General features: G+C 41.1%; 1 protein-coding gene across 2 annotated transcripts in view; it reads left to right on the forward strand.

The window, feature by feature from the left end:
- Window positions 1–20,377, forward strand: part of arhgef28a (Rho guanine nucleotide exchange factor (GEF) 28a) — a 380,773-nt gene that overhangs the window by 196,788 nt on the left and 163,608 nt on the right. For both annotated transcript variants that reach the window (XM_048621117.1, XM_048621120.1), the window contains one exon: window positions 6,394–6,436. In XM_048621117.1, coding sequence (XP_048477074.1) covers window positions 6,394–6,436 — 43 coding nt within the window. The remainder of the gene's footprint in view (window positions 1–6,393; window positions 6,437–20,377) is intronic.

Raw genomic sequence — 20,377 nt, forward strand, 5'->3', positions numbered from 1 at the left:
AAACTCAAAACACATTTCTAATGTGTAGTTCCCTAAGTTATTTATTATTTATTTCTTTTACTTACTATATAATATTGGAGTTGACTATCTCCATTCTCAACATGGTGATGAATATACTGCATTTGTTTGCTTCACAGTACCGGTACCATGCAGAGTGAGCGCTCCTCATAAGATATCATGGTGCATCTGAATTTTTGTAGGTAGCCAGAAAGATTAAATTGAATTCACTATATTATTTATAAAGCAGTTAAAATATTAAGAAAACGGGCAACATGATACTGGAATGCAAAAATGTGCATAAACCATCCTAATTTCATCTATGATCTGTCGTTGCAGTTCCCTCTTACCTAGCCATTATGCTATACATTTAGGTGATATATTGTAGAACTAGAGTTTAGGCATATCAATGAATGAACACCCAATTAGATGTTGTTCTTTTGATCATTATGATGAGTCTGTCCCTGCTCTGTAGATGGTGTTTTCAGCAGTGGACGATCCCTTCTTCAAGCACTCTCACTATCTAAATCAGTTTCTCTGCTACACCATAGTAGTAAGTACCACTCATAATCAGATAATGCTGTCACAATTCTGCATGAAACTGCATCTGCTACCCTTTTATGTCCCTGTGTCTTATTGCTAAATGGACAATATATAATTCAATGTTGCTTGAATTGAAATCAAAACCAATGAATGCAGTGTGGTGTTAACTTGTCTCTTTGTTACGTTTTGTAAAGCTTGAAGTTTGTTATTACTTGATTAGTTTTATGTAAAATTTAAAAAGCCCTCGGAAATAAAAGCTGAAAATCCTCCTTGTAACTATGTGGCAGATAATGCAAGTTCTACTGAAACTGAGCACTTCAGACTACATGTGTGTACAGTTTTTTAACGATGTGCTGAGCGCAATGTGAATGAAATAAGGAAGGCCATGCATCCCATTTTAACTCACCTATCCAACAATTCCTTCTCCTCACCTCTATCATCTAATATGCTCTTGAATAGCTATCTTCATCTGGAAGTCCATTAAATCTATGCCAGATTTTCATTTCTCTTGTTTGAACTATCTTCATTTCATTTTTATTTGTTTGCATCTATGTCCTCCTTTCCTATTGCCTTCCTTTATTTCAAACTATATTCTGACTGAGATAACAAGGTGTAGAGCTGGATGAACACAGCAGGCCAAGCAGCATCAGAGGAGCAGGAAAACTATGTTTTTTACTGCTGAACATCTTTAATAATTCTCTACAGTTCTTCAATAGGATCATCTTTAAGAGCTAATTCCTCTTAATCCCCAACTCAGTTTTGTGACTGGGAAGTCATTCTGTCAATGTTTCTACATTGCTCTGGAGCTTGAACATAACTCTGGTGCCTTGATAACCAAAACTAAAAGCAGTCTTACCAAAGCATGATAAATACTGGGGCATGAAAACGGCATGAATACATGCCTCCTAACTTTCTACGTAAGCATTAAAAATATTCCGGTTTTCTTGCTGAAGTTTAACAAGGGGAATGGCAAGTTCATTTCATTATATTACAATAAATTCCTTCATGAGAAATATTGCATCATGACCTAGCATGGAGCAATGACTGCTTTGGTGCCATCTTGATTGAAGATGGTAGTTGGTTATTAAAATTATGTTTTATAATGTGATGAAAATTTGCTATTCTATTGCTGATTGTAAAGATCCTATTAAAAATATAGCAGTCACAAAGATGCCATCAAGTACTGTGATGGCAAAAATTGCTGGCCTGTCAATTGGTATTGGAGTGATGCGATCTTCCATTAAAAAGCTGATCTCAGATAACTGCTAAGTGAAAACCAAGGCCCCAGCTTTAACTGCTTCTCCTTGGCTGACGTTGGGTTAGGATGAATACAGTTAGTATACTGTAACTCACGAAGTCTCTCTGACCCTGCTGCTTTCTCTGTGTCCCAATATTAGCGTCTTCTTTCTTTTTGGAGCATTCAAGCAGGAAAGAAATGGTGTTATACTTTAAAGATGCAGATCAGGTCCAATGATATTAATTATACCATTGGAATCAAATTGACAATTTGAATGTGAGAACTGAGCTGGGAAATGGTGTTGGCAACCTCTTCAAGCAAAACTGCTGGGAGCTGGATCATGGATCAAAGGAGGACCGTGAGATAAGTCTTAAAATTTTATTTTTAGGGATCCTTGTGAGGCATGAAGTGTCCTGAGGAAGTCCCAGGCCTCTCTTGCACTCCCTACTCCCTTCCTGATCTTTGTGAGATCCAACCACCCTCCTGCTGTCATCACTCCCAGCTGCGGTCAGATCTGTGCCTCCTTCTAAATCCTTGCCCGATGCCCATCCTCCCCTCACTAACTGCAGGGGACAGTACTTGCTGTCAGGTGCCAATCCCACTTGCCAGATAGTGGATCCAGCTGGTTGTGAGGCAAGACTCTCTACGTATTTATTTTGTGAAGCCTCCTTGTTCGGAGCAGAAAAGCCAGGAGACTTGCAGAAATCCCCACTGGGATTGCTGCACAATGTTCTCCTGCCTCCAGCTGCATTTCCCACGAATTTCATGGGGGTGGGCAGCCAATTTGGGCCACAGTTTCTGCCGCCAATGGAACTTTCTCGATGTTGCATAATTCCATTTCAGAGCCTGGCAGTGATTTGGGGGATGCCTTTCGGTAGGAATTCAGAGGGTCAGCAGAGTGAGTCTGTTTACAATACTCCACCTGCAAGCACAGAGCTGCAAAGCTGTAAGTCAAGCCCATGACCAAAATCATTCCTGCATTGGGGATCCGCCTTCCACGTTGAATGCCCAAACAGCTTTCGACCTTTATTTCTAAATAGTCCAAGACAACGTCTATTTTGAGGCAGCCCTGTGCTCAACTACTTTACCTCAGCAGCACTCAGCTCTTCCAGTGGAGCTGCTGGTAGTCCAACGCTGCAGGCTGTCTCACTGGGTCTCCCTCACAATTGTCCTACTCACTGTCCTTAATTGTATAGCCAACCTGGAGACTAGCAATGAGGAGTATGCTTCACTTGAAGTTCTGTTGGTAGATGCGCTGCTGGGAAATATGCATATGGGTCTGTGTATGGTCCTTGGATCAGTGCCTCCATAACCATAGAAAATATCGTTCTGAACTTGCTCATGTGAAATGATGGAAATTCATGAGGATGTATTCACTGGATTTCACTCATGGGCCTTTGGGACATGAGTAATGTGGATGACCAGGGCAGGCTGGTTCTCTGTTTGTCTGTTCTCTGCCATAGGCATTGTTTTCTTTTGCTGTGGAAAGCTGAAAGTGAGATAATTCAATTTCTGCAGATGTTGAGAATTTAATATATTGTACTATTTCAGTTCAGAATGATTGTCACTGCTATTGTTCTTAATAGGGATTTTGATGAGGGTAGTGAACACATGATTTTGCAATGAACAAATGTAAAGGGAAATAGAACAGGAATGGGCCTTTCAAACGCTTGACCCTGTTCTGCCATTCAGTAAGATCATGGCTGATCTCTGGCCAAACTCCATACAACTACCCTTGACCATAGCCCTCAATATCTTTGCTTAACACAAACATTTTTTGTTCACTGAAGTTTACTGTTTCAAGTCGTCAGCAGTTCCTCAATGGCAAAGTATTCTGATCAAGCGGAACTTCTGAAGCAATGGTTATTATGAACCCACACTTCATAGAAATGTACATGAAGTAAAGATGATAACTCAGGTTGTCTCAGTTGTGAAAGTTTAGCAATTAATGTTGTCATAAAAGCCTGACTTTAGTAACAAGCTGATTGGCGGGCAATGACTGCTGGTTTGGGAGAAATGTTCACTTGTTCTGATTTACAACATGGAGTCAAATTCTGAGTTGTATGCATGTCAGTTTTCAAATAAAGTGCTTTAATCCTGAGTCATTATCTCCACACGCTGAAAATTAAGAGAGGGGTGTATTTTGATGTTTTGCAGCCAAAGTAAATTGTTTGAAGTCAGTCCAAACAGCAACAGCAGCAGCAATATAGCGAAGGAGAGTGAACCTGGGGGTGAACAACAGCAGCAGGATAAATACCTAAGGAGTGGGGTCAGTCAGACCAAACCTGGGCATGAACAGCAGGATAGATACCAGGATAGATGTTAGAGATTTGGTTGAGAGAAGGACAAGACTGGCCGCTTAACGTTCTGGGATTTAGATGTTTCTGGTATGATAGAGAGGGATGTAAAAGGTGGGGGAGTTGCACTACTGATTAAGAAGAATATCATAGCGATACTAAGGGAGCACAACTTAGAGGGCTTATCCAGCAAGACCATATGGGTAGAGTTCAAGTAATAGGAAGAGTGCAGTCACTCTGGGATTGTACTGTAGACATTCCAACAGCCAACGGGTTAATAGAGGATAAGATATTTCAAAAAATTATGGAAAAATGTGAAAACAACAGAGTTGTTGTGGTTGGTGAAGGCTTGGATGGGGGCGGAGTTTGTTAGGTATGTCCAGGACAATCTATAAACAGCCCAGAGATAGTATGAACTGCCGATGCTGGAGTCTGAGATAACAGTGTGGAACTGGAGGAGCACAGGCAGCATCAGTGGAGCAGGAAAGTTGATGTTTTGGGTTGAGAACCTTCTTCAGAAATGGGGGAGGGGGAAGGGAGCTCAGAAACAAATAGACAGAGGAGGGGTGGGGCTGGGGAAGGTAGGTGGGATGGTGATAGGTGAGTGCAGGTAGGGAGTGGTGGGGATTGGTCAGTGAGGTGGGAGGAGCGGATAGGTGGGAGAGAAGACGGACAGGTTGTGTCCGGTAAGGAGACGGGGATGAGAGGGAGGGTTGGTCGTGGGATGAGGCCGGGGGTGGGAGATTTTAAAACTGGGCGTATTCCATGTTTGGGCCATTGGGCTGTAGGCTCCCAAGGTGGAATATGAGGTGCTGCTCCACCTGTTTGTGGGTGGTGTTATTATGACATTGGAGGAGGCCCAGGATGGACATGCCACCCAGGGAGTGGGAGGGGGAGTTGAAATGGTTGGTGACCGGAAGGTGGTGGTGTTTATCGTGAACAGAGCGCAGGTGGTTCTACAAAACGGTCTCCGAGCATCCACTTGGTCTCACCGATGTAGCGGAGGCCACATTGGGAGCAGCGGATACAATAGACCACGTTGGCGGATGTGCAGGTGAACATCTGTTTGATGTGGAAGGTTTTTCTTGGTTCCTCGAATGGAGGTGAGGCAGGTGGTGTAGGGGCAGATGTAGCACTTACTGATGCAGGGAAAGGTGCCGGGGGTGTTGGGGCTAGTGGGGAGTGTGGAGCAGATGGGGGAGTTACAGAGAGCGGTCCCTATGAAAGGCAGGTAAGGGTGGGGAGGAAAATATTTCTTTGGTCATGGGGTCGGATTGTAGGTGGCAGAGAACGATATGTTGGATACGGAGGTTGGTGGGATGATATGTGAGAACAAGGGAGATTCTGTCTTTGTTTTTGTTGCGGTGAGGGCAGAAGTGCCAGAAACGCAAGAGATGCAGTTGAGTATTTTCGATCACTGAATGGGGGGCATTTGCGGTCCTTGAACTAAGAGGACATCTGGGATGTTCGGGAGTGGAACGCCCCATCTTGGGAGCAGACGCAGCGGAGGCAGAGGAATTGGGAGTAGGAGATTGCATTCTTGCAGGAAGGTGGGTGAGAGGAGGTGTAGTCTAGGTAGCTGTGGGAGTCAGTGGGCTTGAAATAGAGCAGTCCAACTTGGGAATGTGCTGTATTAGAATTGTATTGGGGAATGAGCCAGGCTAGGTGATTGATGTTTCAGTGGGGAGCATTTCTAAGTAGAATGTGGTTACAAATTTCTTGTTTGTCGGAATCCTTCCAAATCTGATCATTTGACTTCTTGCACAATTTCTGTCTATCCCAGAAGAGTACAGTGACATCTGCTTTGAAGACTCTCAAGATATAAGTACCCTTTAGTTCTCCAAATGCCTGGTGCAATAGATTTTTGTGGTCTCCGTCCAATTCTTATTAGAAGTGGCCCGCAGTACAACTTTGCACTAATGCTGTTAAAACACAAGGTGTGCTTTTCAAACTGTGATACTATTTTTGAGCCACGAACAGGGAGGTTTACTGTGTCGGAGGTACATGGGATTACAAGCTGCTGAGGCTTTTGTGCTAGACCTAGAAAATATTACAATTTTCTGGAACAAATGAAGCTCCCCCAAATACCACAAAGTGTATTTTTTTTTAAAAAAGACTGCATGCTAGTGTTTGAACATGGGGATACAAATTATATGTTCAGTTTCAAATGTCTAAACCAGACTTTGTGTTGTCTTGTTAGAAGCTTCTTTTGAAAGATACCTCATTAGCATGAGTTCAATGAAAGTTAGTTACTTCAAGGAAAATGTATTTTTCTAATTTGTTGTGTGTTGTAAACTTTTCTATATTGCTTTGTTTCAGAACAGCGAACCTTCAGTCTGCCTGAGCATCCGAAAGAAAAAAGGTACAGTAACACACATTAGCCTTGCTGGAATTAGGTAATTGAACTCAGCCAGCATGGTTAAAATACCAACTCACAACTGCCTCTGGAGATATTCAGAATCTAGATTGTAGTAATCACAGGATTTTTGCAAACTGGAGAGAGCAGCCTATGCCATGGTTATTGTATCTTGGTCAACATGTTGATAAGCATGTTCAGAGTATACACCTATGTATATCGCTCCAAAACAAATAGTGGTAATGATCATAAGCTTTTATTGCTTAAATTCTAGTGCAAAATCCAGTGGCATTTATTAACATGTGAAGACATCATTTTATAAATTTTATAACAATTGATGTGCATGACATTCTTTCACTTTCATTGGAAAGAATGAAAACCGGAATGGAAATTGTATCCTGGGAGGTCTGGGGGAATGCACCCCAAAAGTTGAAAATTTTGCATTAAAATTATTCCTTCCTGGTTAACTTTAAGAACTATGATATTTCACATTTGATACATTTGCATTTAGAAATCAAAAAACAAAATGTTGTGCATTTCAGCAGAACAAACATGTCATTTTCCAAACATTTACTACAATAGTCAATCATCTGTCTAAACACTGCTGTCCTCAGTCATAAAGGTGAGTGAGGGAAGAAGCAGCATGCAACAGAGGGCATGTCAGTGTGGAAACCTAGGGTAGAGGTGAGTGCAGGAGCAGAAGTAGAGTGTGAAGTAGCACTTGCAATGGTGTCATGGAAAAGGTTATTGACCTTCTTCAGCTCTGATGCTTCATCATCCAAATCCAGGACAAGGTGCTGACACAGGTAGCAATCTCTGATCAGACAGATATTGTGAAGTGGCACAGCCTCCTCTGTCTGTCCTCCAGGAAGAGGATGGCCCTTCTGTGCACCATACTATCAACCAGGACCTCCAAGTCCTTGTTGTAGAACCTCAGTGCCGATTTGCCCTTGTCAGTCATCTTTGTCCAGTCATCAATCGTGAGCAGAGCAGGTGTCAGATGCCCATTGCTACTTTCAGGTGCACTATGGGCTTCTGAAGATAGTGCAACTGCAAAGAATGCTGGTCTTATGGCGGATGTTCAGTGAGGTGTTGATTCTTCCAGGAATGGTGCATGTTGGGATAGATTGGAGATAGGGCGTGATGCTCGCTGTTGGATCAGCAACAATGATGAGTTTGGTAAGATACGTTGAGAAAACTAACCTGCTCTTATGATGAGTTTCACTCGACCAAAATCAACAAAACTCCCACTTAGTCAAAAAACAAAAATCTTTCTCAATAGCCCATTCTTCTCCATTTCTCAAGATTTATTCATTTCCCTTCCACTCATCAGTCTATTAAGATGACCACCACACCTGATTCTGCTATATATTCTGTTCCTACAACCTCGTAAAAGTCATACGCCTCTTCGTGGATGGATGTAGTATAGTTTAAATTTCAGAAGGTTTTTGATAAGGTCGCTCAAAGGTGGCTGGCTTGCAAAATTTGACTACGGGGTATAGGAGGTAATTTATTGGCATGGATTAACAATTAGCTGACATGCTAAAAACAGGAAATAGGAATAAATGGGTCATTCTCACATTAGAAGACTGCGTTCCTAGCAGAGTACTACAAGGATTAGGATTTGCACTGAACCATTTGCAATACATATCAATGACTTGGACATGAGGATTAATATTTTCAAATTTACAAATGTCCCAAAGCTAAGTACAGATGTCTGTTAAAAGGAAGATGAAAAACATTTCCAGGAGGATTTGGACAAGCTTAGTGCGTGGAAAAAAACTTGATAGATGGGTTATGATGTAAAAAATGAGGTAATCCACTTTGGCAGGGAGAAAAGATGTGCAGTTTTTCTTTACTGATCAGTAAAGTGTAGGTGTGCAGACTTGGGTGTCTTTGTCAGTAAGTCACTGAAGGCTAATATGCAGGTGCAGCAAGCTATTGGGAATGCTAATGAAATATTACCCTTTATTGTGAGATAATTTAAGAACAGGACCAGTGAAGTCTTGCGTCAGTTGTATAGGAGCTTGGTTTGACCGCATCTGGAGTACTGTGTGCAGTTTTGGTCTCCTTATCTCTGCAAAGATTTAATTGTGATAGAGTGAGTGCAGTGAAGGTTAATGAAAGGTGATTGGGCAGATTGGGGTATGTATTTTTTAGAGTTTTGAAAAATGAGGGATGATCTCATTAAAACCTACACAATACTTAAAGAGGTAGATGCAGGTAAGATGTTTCCTCCTGTTTGGGGAATCTAGTATGGTAGCACAATTTAAAAATAAGGTAGATACCATTTAGCACTGAAATGAAGGGAAATGTTTTTATTTGGAGCTGGGGTGTATCTTTTGGAATTTTCTATGCCAAAGAGCTGTGGAATCTCAAAAACAAAATACTGTGGATGTTGGAAATCTGCAGCAAACACGAAAAATGCTGGAGAAACTCAACAGGTTTGGCAGCATCTGTGAAAAGAGAAACCGAGGAAAACACTTTTTTTGAGTACTTTAGAACTGAACAAGGTTGGAAAATTTCTTTATACTTTTGACAGAAAAGAAAGAGTGGCAAAGGGAACAGGTGGTGTAGAGGCCCTGTGCAAAAGACAGGGGGTTTGTTAATGTGGTGAAAGAGAAAAAGATATAAAACTAGTATAAATTACAGTGTGAGAGGGAGAGAATGGGTTCCCTCTACTGAAAGCAAAGTAAATCAGACACAAGCAAGACAAGACCTTGGGAGTAATGGGGAAAAGAATGTACGAAAAATGGAGAGCAGACATCATGTGGTTAGGCTCTGAAATTATGGATTTCAGTATTGATACTTAGGGATGGTAAAGTTCCTAAGTGGAAAATAAGGTTGTTACAGAGGGAATGATCCCTGCAGAATACTGACAATAGATGGTACAGAGAGATTTGTTTGGTGGTGGCATCCTCCTGGAAGTGGTGGAAGATGAACCTTTGGGAGGTGAGGACAAGGGGTACCCTATACTGTTTTAGGAAGGAGTGAGGAAAGAAATGCAGGAGTTGTTAAATATGGCTGAGGGCCCTGTCAACCACAGTGGGAGGGTGGGGGCAAACCTTAGTTGAGGAAAAAGGACAAGGTCAGAAGTCACATGATACCAGGTTATAGTGCAACAGGTTTATTTGAAATCACAAGCTTTCATAGCACTGCCCCTTTGTCAGGTAAAGTGCACATAGGCACAGAATTTATAGCAGAGAGATCAAAAAAATCTCATGAATGGTGTGAGTGGAGTGTCGACAGGTTGAATAATAAGTCTCTGCAGGTGATCAAAAGTGTCAGACTGTGTGAGTAAAGTGTCAACAGCTGAAGTGATGAAGGTGCCCTCACCAGAACAGGATATGATGTTCAACTCATCGATTGTCCGTTCCAACGTACCACAGCAAAAAATTGCAGTGACCTCCTCAGAAGACAGATGCAGGACATGACCGATAGAGTACCCTTTGTTCCAGTACTTCCCCAGAGCGGAGAAACTACACCATGTTCTCCGCAGCCTTCAACATGTCATCAATGACGATGAACATATTGCCAAGATCATCCCTACATCTCCAATTCGCACTCTCAAACAACCACCAAATCTTAAACAGACCATTGTTTGCAGCAAACTACTGAGCCTTTAGGACAACATTGACCACAACACCACACAACCTTGCCATGGCAACCTCTGCAAGACATGCCAGGTCATCAATGTGGATACTACCATCACACATGGGAACACCACCCACCACGTACACGGCAGGTACTCATGTGACTCAGCCAATGTTGTCTGTTTCATAAGCTGCAGGCAGGGATGCCCTGAGACATGGTATATTGGTGAGACCATGCAGATGCTATGATAATGGATGAATGGACACTGCACAGCAATCGTCAGACAGGAATGTTCCCTCCAGTTGGGGAACACTTCAGCGGTCAAGGGCATTCAGCCTCCGATTTTTAGGTAAGTGTCCTCCAAGGCAGCCGTTGAGATACACAACAACACAGAATCACCGAGCGGAGACTGATAGCCAAGTTCCGTACACATGAGGACAGCCTCAACCGTGATCTTGTGTTCATGTTGTGCTAAATGTAACCACACCATACTGTTCTGTATCTGTAAAATCTTCCTTTACTGTCCTGTTTTGACACCATCACCTGGATAAATTATGATCTCTCTACCTTAAATGTTTGTACAGTTTTGGATTACTTGTTACTTTAATTAGACCCTCAGCATGCAACTCTTACACCTATCATGTTATTCCAGCCACCTTGGTTTGTCTCCAGCACCACCTTATTTTTAATTTTTTATAATTATCTCTCTGCCTCAATTAATTAGATTATAGGTAATCCCTTCACTTGTTATTCAGTTGTTGACACTTTAGTCACACAGTCTGACACTTTTGATCACCTGCAGAGACTTGTTATTCAACCTGTCGACGCTCCAGTCACACCATTTGTATGATCTTTTGATCTCTCTGCTATAAATTCTGTGCCTATGTGCACTTTACCTGACGAAGAGACAGTGCTCTGAAAGCTTGTGATTTCAAATAAACCTGTTGCACTATAACCTGGTGTTGTGTGACTTCTAACCTGGTGTTGTGTGACTTCTAACCTTGTCCACCGCAGTCCAACAACGGCACCTTCTCATCGAGGACAAAGGAGGTCATGTTGGAGGCAATCCATTGTGACAGAGATGGAGAAACTGGGAGAATGGAACAGAAACCTTGCAGAAAGCAGGGTGTGAGGAGGTGTAGTCGAGGTGACAATGGATATTGGACAGAATAGTCTATTCTTATTCCTATGCTCAGATAGAGTCATAGAGCCAAAGAGATGTATAGTAGAGAAACAGAACCTTTGGTCCAACTCGTCCATGCCGACCAGATATCCAACATAAATCTAGTCCCATTTGCCAGCATTTGGCCCATATCCCTCTTAAACCCTTCCTGTTCGTATATCCATCCAGATACCTTTTAAATGTTGTAATTGTACCAGCATCCATCACGTCCTCTGGCAGCTCATTCCATACACGCACCACTCTCTGCATGAAAAAGTTGCCCCTTAGGTGCCTTTTAAATCTTTCCCCTCTAACCTTAAACCTATTTCCTCCAGTTTTTGACTCCCCCCGCCCCAGGGAATAGACCTTGTCTATTTACCCTATCCATGCCCAGAATGATATTATAAGGTCACCCTTCAGCCTTCAACACTCCAAGGAAAATAGCCTCAGTCTAATCAGCTTCTCCCTATACCTTTAAACTCTTCCACTCTGGCAACATTCTTGTAATCTTCCCATTCAAGCTGGTACTGTGCCCTAGATTTTGTTTGTTCTCCCTCTTCCTCTCCTCACCCCAACTCTGTTCCAACTTTTCCTTCCTCATCTCCAAGTCTAGATCTCAGCTTTTGCTGCTCCTCCTCTTGCCTCCCTTATCATCCATTCCCCTTTCCATACATTTTGCTCCATTTCAGACATGCTACTTATTCCAATGAATTTTGCCTGTTTTCTCTTGAGTTCTGACTAAGCCTTGCATTATTCTGACTTTCTTTCTTGTTTCGTATCCATGCCTGTTCCAAGGAAACAATGGTGGCTCATGCATCAGATTGGCCTCTTTGTGTTGCTTCCAATCACCTGGGCTATAACCACTAAACTCAAAATAGGAACTGCCATATTGCCTATACTTGGAACTGGCAGATTCAAGTATTTAAATGAGGTGGCACAATGTGAGCATATGAATACAGAAATATTTGAATACACGACTATACATACAAACATATACATATGAATGCATATGCTAGTTAAGAGCAGGAAGAGGCAATTTTGCCTCTTCAGCCTGCTCCACTATTCAGTAGGATTGTGGTGGATCCGACTGTGTCCAAAATTCCCATTTTCTAATAGCCTCGACTTCTTTTGTTAGTCCACCTGCCTCTAGCCTCTACCTTCCACCACACACTGAAAGAGAGTTCCACAGATTTCATGACCATCTGACACCAAAGATTTCTCATCTCTCTCTTAAATGGTAGAGCTCTTATTTTCAATTTGCATCCCCTAGTCCTATTCTGTTCCATAGGTGGAAACTCCTTTCAGCATTCCATCTTGTCAAGAACCCTCAGAACTCTGTTTCAATAAGATCACTTCTCATACTTCTAACTTATACCAGATGCAGGCCCAAGCTGTCCAACCTCTCATAAAATGGCCCCCTTATCTCAGGAATGAGGCTCTTAAAAGGTGTCCACATGGTGACTGGGCTCCCAAACCAATTGACACAACTCCATGTATGTAAATCTCAAACCTCAAGACCTTTCTTTATCATCATTCAATAAGGAAGATGGAGTTGTTAAATATGGAGCCCTGAGCACCTGTTTTTTTCCCTGGTAGGTCAGTATGCAATTCTCAAGGACATGACACTAAAGCTGTTGTCAGTACTGGGAGAGAATGAGCGCTTGACTGATGCTGGTCCCATTGATGTTTGTTGATGGTAACTATGGCTACCACTTGCACCATTTTCCCAGTAGAATATTGGACACATGATGCTTTGCAGGAAAAACCATGACCAACTCAGCAGAAGTCAATGCCTGTCGATTTATTTCAAGATTACAAAACATGAAAAGGTCAAGCAGGCCATGAATTCCACTTCAACAGGACTTTTCAGTTACCCTTTTCATGGCACTGCAGTTTGAAACATGAATTTCAAGGAAGGCTATTCGGTAATCCTGAAGAAAGCTGTCTATAAAGATTTGTCTATTTACGTGGCAAATATTTCCCCTTTCCTGACATCAGTTTAATTCCGATAATGGCTTTAAAATGATCTCTAGGCATCCAGCAACAGCAATGTTATCAAACCAGGTAAGCAACTAAATCACATTGGCACTTTCTTATACACAAGCAAACATATGCTTCTTTTTAAATTTAATATACGGACAGTTAAGTAAATGACTGGCGGACACACAAGGGATTTAGATAGAAGCTATGATACAATAAACAAACTAATCAGGGACATATTATGCCATTAAAAATCCAATTACACCTTTTTCAGTTCGGCATAACCTTCTTGAGGGCTTTGCAATGAGATTCTTTGTGCAAATAGACAATTTTTCATCAATTCACTGAATATAACCTGATTGCAGTTTGAGAGGACAGTAGCAGTGCAACCTACAATGAGGTGTTGTATCACTGACAACTACTCTTGTTTAACTGTATATGTTCAGACTCAGAAATTGCTGTTAATTTCAGGACAACAACGACTGTGAATGTTGACAGTTTTGCCATCATTACTGCCACAAGACATGGGTTTCTTAATGCCATGAGGACTGTTACCCAGATCCTAAACAAGACATGATCATCCATCCCCTGTGTTCAGAGGCTTTCATTGGCTCCCAGTTCAGGAAAATCACAATGTTTTCAATGTACTCTTTCACATGATGTGGGCATTGCTGGCTAGGTCAGCATTTCTTGCTTATCCCTAATTGTCCTTGAGAAAGTATTGGTGATTCCAAATGATGTTGGTGTGCCTACAGTGCTGTAAGGAAGGGAGTTCTAAAAGTTCCTAATGTTCACATCCCCTTATGACTTGATACACTCTATTTCTATAACCAGCCCTACAATTTTCCAAGACCCTTGTGCTCTTCCAATTTCCTACTTCTTTTGCTTCACCATCAGCAGTTGTGTTTTGTTCCTGGGCCCAAGCCTGTGGAATTCCCTCCCTAAACATTTCTAGCGCTTCAACATTCTCACGTGCTGTCTCTTCTCTCTCTTAAGTATTTCCTTAACCAATATTTTTCACAGCTTTTGGCCCTGTGCCCAATATGTCTGTGACATGGTGTGAAATCTTGTTTCATGTTACTCCTATGAAGTGCTTTGGGCTGATTTACTATCTTCCTCAGGTACAAGTTGTTATTGTTGTTGTAAAGTACATTGAGTATTGTACAAACAGGTTTCTGAACCTTATTAGTTTCACCTGGAAATTGAGCAATAAGAAAATCAGACAAAATCAACTGTGAGCCTCTTCTGGTCAAAAATAAAATTGTGTGTTCGTAATCTGAAAATGTTGGATCTAACGGTGTTGATGTTACCATGAGGGACTCTTCTTTTTTCTCATCCTTTTCCCTCACTGAGGTGTATTGACTCTCAGGTTAAACCACCACCGTTTCTCTGTCTCTAATGGAAGAGCAGCCCTAGGGTCTGGTAAGACTTTGACAACTTTACCTTTTTAATATCTGCAGAATAAATTTGTAAATAATAAGAAAAAAAATCTTGTGTATATGATGAACACTGACAATCATCCACTTATTGTAATGCTTAAGGAAACTAACATAGGTACTTATTAGCTGCGTTGTAGTGCCTCTGATTCATTGGATTTTATGCATTATTTAATGGTGGGAATGTTGTATATCGACTTAGACACCTTAAAACAGGGAATTGGCTAGTTATGTTTAAGTAGATGACAACATGTTAACAATGACTTTTCTAGGGTTTTGTTTAGTTTAACCTTTGTCCTTAATTTCATCTTATGGGTGAGGTATGTAATTCTAAGTATTCATCAGATTTAACATGTTCCTGCCATCTTCCAGCCCGAGTGTAGATCCTCTGTGCACAAACACCAAGTGTCACTACGTACTAAAGTTCTGCCTGTCCTCAGTATTGTGAAGGATGGGTCTGGTCTCGTTTCCAAGGATGCTCCAACTAGTTGGGCCACTTCATATCATCTGTCACTCATATGAAAATTTGCAAAGGAAAACACCTTTGACCACAAGTTCATCAGGCAGCATGTGGTCAGCATGTTACATCCTTGAGGCCCTGCAGTAAAAGGATAGAATGGATCTGGTTGGGTGGTTCGCTGAGCAGACCATCAAAGTCATTTGGCAGAATGCCTCGTCACCAGAACCTTCCAACAAGCACCACGATGTAGCTTGGCTGGTGATGAGAAGGGCATTATCTATCAGATCCTTCATGTACGCCGAGCCCCTCTCTGCCACTGCATGCTGCCCTTGACGCTTTTGCAGGGTGGAGAGGAAACTGTCACACATCTCCTTCTTCTGCAATGTGCCTTTCCAAAGAAGGTCTGGAGAGAGATGTAATGATCTTGTAGTGTTGAGGTTCCTCCTGAACAGCTCCATGATGCAGGACTCTGTGGTCTAAAGGCCATTTCCTGTGATGCACGCCAAGATGGTTGTCACCTGTGCCTGGAGGACCATCAACTTGGTGAAAGACACTCTTTTTGGTCTGACCGTAACTTGCTGGTCTTCCAGTGTAAAGAGTTGACCTCAAATGATTATTGCAGACTGGTACATTCCAGGGTCTTGGACTCTTGTGCTAAGGGATGCACTAAAGCTTGGGGCAGCTGCTGCCAAGGTGCAGTGCAGGAAGACCACCGTCTAAGGTCTTTCTGCTAAAGTATGATAAGGATTTGTTCAGTTGTCAGACCTTCTTGTTGCCTCAAAATGAATGTAAATAGTTTCCTGCAATGAGTAGGAAATGTCTTTGTTTTTGCAACTGCAGCGAAGCTCAGAAATGCCAAATTCAATTTTTTTATCCTGTACAGGACTGATTTAGAACCTTAGTACTAATAAATTGTTTTAGGAATAAAGCTTTTTTTTTTTTTGCAATAAAGAAACATTTTCCAGCCCCTTTCAATTCCGAAGAAGAGCCATTAATTGGAAAAGTTAACTCTGTTTCTTTCTCCACAGATGCTGCCAGATCTGCTGAGTTTCTCTAGCAGTTTGTCTTTGTCTTTATTTGAGATTTCTATCATCAACAGTATTTTGCTTTTAATCAGCTTAAAGATGCTGATCATAGACAATTGCCTCAGATGTACCTTAGTATATAATTAGGTTTATTTTGCATAGCTTCTAATTGGTTGTAGTGTGTTCTAGTAATGTTTAATATTCATATTTTGAAACATTTTTCATTCCAGATTTTGGTAATGTGTATCATTTTTTATTTCCTTTTACAGTTTGTGAAATCTAATATGTTTCTTCCAATAAATACTGTTACACTGACATGGGAAGCTACAAGGCCAGAAAAGACATTAGGCAAACACCAAAAAAATTATTGGTTTTAAATACCCACTCTTTTTAAAAATGATCATTGATTCTCCTGCAAATGTTTCCATTACCTCTATACAAAGTCCATTCCACATATTCACCAAGCTGTATATAAAGTTGTTATTTCTATTCTGCTTGCTAACCCTGAGCCAGAATTCGGAGTCCTGAGGTTTGTGCCCAGAAGCTCTTATACCTTGAATGAGATTTCACTTTGGTTGACCTCTTCTGCATTGCTGTTGTATTTACTTTGTCTTGCCATAGTATGGTAAGCAGATTTGTACAAAGTAACTTGACTGAATCAATGTTTGTTTTATATTTTCATTTTCACCATCTGGTGTTTATGCCATACATGCATGACTGTACACCACAAGATCGAGTTAGCTTTTCTTGCTGCTCCTGCTACTGCTCAATATTGTGACTGTTTCAGTTGGCTGTCCATTAACATCCCATGAATCCATCACCTGTGTTATGTTTTGTGGCCAAGAGCTGTAGAATTTAGTTTCTTATTATTTATTTCTTATCTATGAGCTTATTTTCTTGGAATCGAATTAAGTGCTGCTTGCCAATCCCCAACCAATCCATTTCAACACATTTCAGACACTTACCTCCAATACCATGCATACCTTCCTAGTAGATTAACCACTTGTGTACCTTGGGATCAATGAAGATTCTCTACACTTAGCTTAGATCTCTTTGACTGGTAATGACATCCATTACACAAATCATCTGGCCTCTTGTCAAATTAATGACAATAAATTTAGAATCATAGCACTTACAGTACAAAGGAGGCCATTGGACCCAACGTGTCTGTACCAGCTCCCAAAGAGCTACCCAGCTAGTGCCATTCTCCAGTCCTAACTCCATAGCCCTCTAAATTCATCACTTCCAATTTTTTTATTGGTAGTATATCATGCTAATGAACATTAAAAGAGGCTGATTTTTCTAAAAGAAAAAGCACACAATATGCTATGCTTCATTGGGAGGGCCATGGAGTGCAAATACAGGGAGTTAATGGTGAACTTATATAGGACACTGGTTAGACCTCATCTGGGGTATTGTGTACAGTTTTCGGGATAATGCCATCCGAAGGGTGTGTATGCATTGGAGAGAATGCTGAAAACATTTGATGGTGGTGCCAGTACTGGGACACTCCAGCTAAGAGGAAAGTGAGATGTTGGGACTGTTTTCCTTGAGAAGACTGAGGAGAGATTTGATAGAAGTTTTCAAAATAATGAAGGGTCTGGACAAAATGGTTTGGGAATAGTTTCTCCCTTTCATGAAAGGATGGAGAACCAGAGGGCACAGTTTGTTTTGCAAAGGTAACAAATGTGCGATGAACAGAATTTTTTTCATTGTATGTGTGTTTTGGGTTTGGAATGCATTACCTGGAAGTGTAGTGGAGGCAGGTTCAAGAAGGTACTGGATGATATTTTATTAGAAACAATATGCAGGTAACTGGGATAAAGGCAGGAGTTTGGCACTAAGTTAAAATTCAAACATGTTGGGCTCAATGGCCTCCATCTATACCCATAATGATTCTGTGATTCTCTAACACATACTGATGATGTGAGTATAAAGCAACTGCAAACTGTCAGTAACATTAAACAACACAGACGATTCACATTATCAGGTAGTTACAGACGGTTAGTTAATATTTTACTTCATTGATTTACCCAGGTAATGTGATTCAATAAACCTTGAATATAGAAACATAGAAGCCAGGGTAAGCCATTTAGTCCCTCAAATCTCTCCACCATTCTAGATCATGGTTGATCATCTACCCACGCTATCCTAATAGTCCTTGATGTCATTAATATCTCAATCTATCAATCTCAATCTTGAACATAATCAACGACTGAGCTTTTACAGTCCTTTGGGGTAGGAAATTCCAAAGGTTCACTATCCTCTGAGAGAAGAAATTTCTCCTCAACTTGATCATAAATAGCTTGGCCTTTATTCTGAGTGTGTGTCCCTGCTTCTATATCCCCAGGAGATATACCCTGATTCTGGATTTACACTGACTAGCACTTTAAAAATCTTGCATGTTTTAATGAGAGCATCCTCGTTCTTCTAAACTCTAGAAAATACGGGCCCAATCCCCTCAATCTCTCCTCATAGGACTCTCGCATCATTGCAAGAATTAGTCTGGTGAACCTCCTCTGCATTCCCGCTATGGAAAGTATGTCCATATGTTTTAGCATGTAAAATTAAATCACATAGGGTTAGGGGCAGTGCATTGAAATGAATAGACAACTGGCTGGCAGACAGGAAACTGTAGGAATAAACGGGTCTTTTTCCAAATGGCAGAGAGTAAATAGTGGGGTATTGTAGGGATCAGTGTTAACCCATTCACAATATATATTAATGATTTATGTTGGGGAACTAAATGTAATATCTCTACATTTGCAGATGTCTCAAAGCGAGTGGGAGGGTGAGCTATGAGGAGGTGTAAATTCAGTGTAATTGGAACAAGCTGAGTGTGTGGGCAAATGCATGCAGATGAAGTATAATGAGGATAAATGTGAGGTTTGGTAGCAAAAACAGGAAGGCAGCTTACTATCTGGGTATAAATTGAAGGAGAGGAATGAGCAATGAGAGCTGGGTATCCTTGTACACCAGTCACTGAAGGTAAGCATGTAAGTTCAGCAGATGGTGAAGAAGGCAAATAGTAAGTTGGCGTTCATAGTGAGAGGGTTTGAGTACAGGAAAAGGAATGTCTTGCTGCCATTGTACAGAGCCTTGGTGAGACCACATCTGGAATATTGCGTGCAGTTTTGGTCTCCTTATCCAAGGAAAGATATTCTGGCTATGGAGGGAGTGCTATAAAGCATAATCAGACTAATTTCTGGGATGACAGGAATGACATGAGGACAGATTGAATTGTTCAAGATTATATTCACGAGTTGAGAAGAATAAGGGGGAAAAGAACCTCCTGTTAAAAATATTTTAACAGGACTAGACAATATAGATGCAGGAAGGATGTTCCTAATGATGGGGGAGTCTAGAAGCAAGGGTCATAGTCTAAGGATATGGGGTAAATTTAGGACTGAAATGAGAAATTTCTTCACTAAGAGAGTGGTGACTCTGGAATTGGCTATCACAAAAAGCAATGAGGTCAAAACATTGTAATATTTCAAGCGGGAATTGGATATAGCACTTGGGGCTAAAGTGATCAGATGATATGGAGGGGGGAAGGGAACAGGCTATTGATTGGATGATCAGCCATGATCACAATGATTGGTGGAGCAGGCTCAAAGGACTGAATGGCCTTTCCTGCTCCTGATTCCTATGTTTCTCTGCTTCCTCTTACTTGAAAGAGTCAAACTGCACACAATATTCCTGTCTCACCTATTTATATGATTCAAGCAAGTCATCTTTATTGATGTGCTCAAATCCTCTTGCTAACACTACCATGGGAACTTACTCTGAATTTCACCAAGGAGGTTTTACAAAATCCACAAAAATTTTATCCCGATGTTTGAAAATATATTTCCAAAACACGAAATCTTTGGCAGTTATAAAAAAGTGGCAACTGTATTGTATGAACTTATGATCCTTTAGTTTTGTCAGTTATTCTGTACATTGCAGCAAAATTTCAGGCGTTTATCGTTTTCTGTAGGGAACTTAGTTTTCGCAAACGGGCACAGTCAGCTGATGAGGAAGGCTGTTCGGAGCTAGCAGACTCGCTGCAGCATCTGACTTTGTCGGAGTTTCTTAAAGAGTATGTTTCAGTCCTCTAATAAATATGTGTTTTTGTGTGTTCAAGTAACCTATGTCTAACTTTAACCCCAATAAATATTTCTAACTCTCTCAAACTGGAAAACCTCCCACTGAGGCCTTCTACATGAAACTGATGTGCTGGAACAGATTTCTCTGTTGACCAAGTTTCAGTATTTTAATGATTAAGGATAGAATTTCTTTTGTATCTGT

Source organism: Rhincodon typus, chromosome 3 (genome assembly GCF_021869965.1).
Source record: "Rhincodon typus isolate 14 chromosome 3, sRhiTyp1.1, whole genome shotgun sequence".
Lineage (NCBI taxonomy): Eukaryota > Metazoa > Chordata > Chondrichthyes > Orectolobiformes > Rhincodontidae > Rhincodon > Rhincodon typus.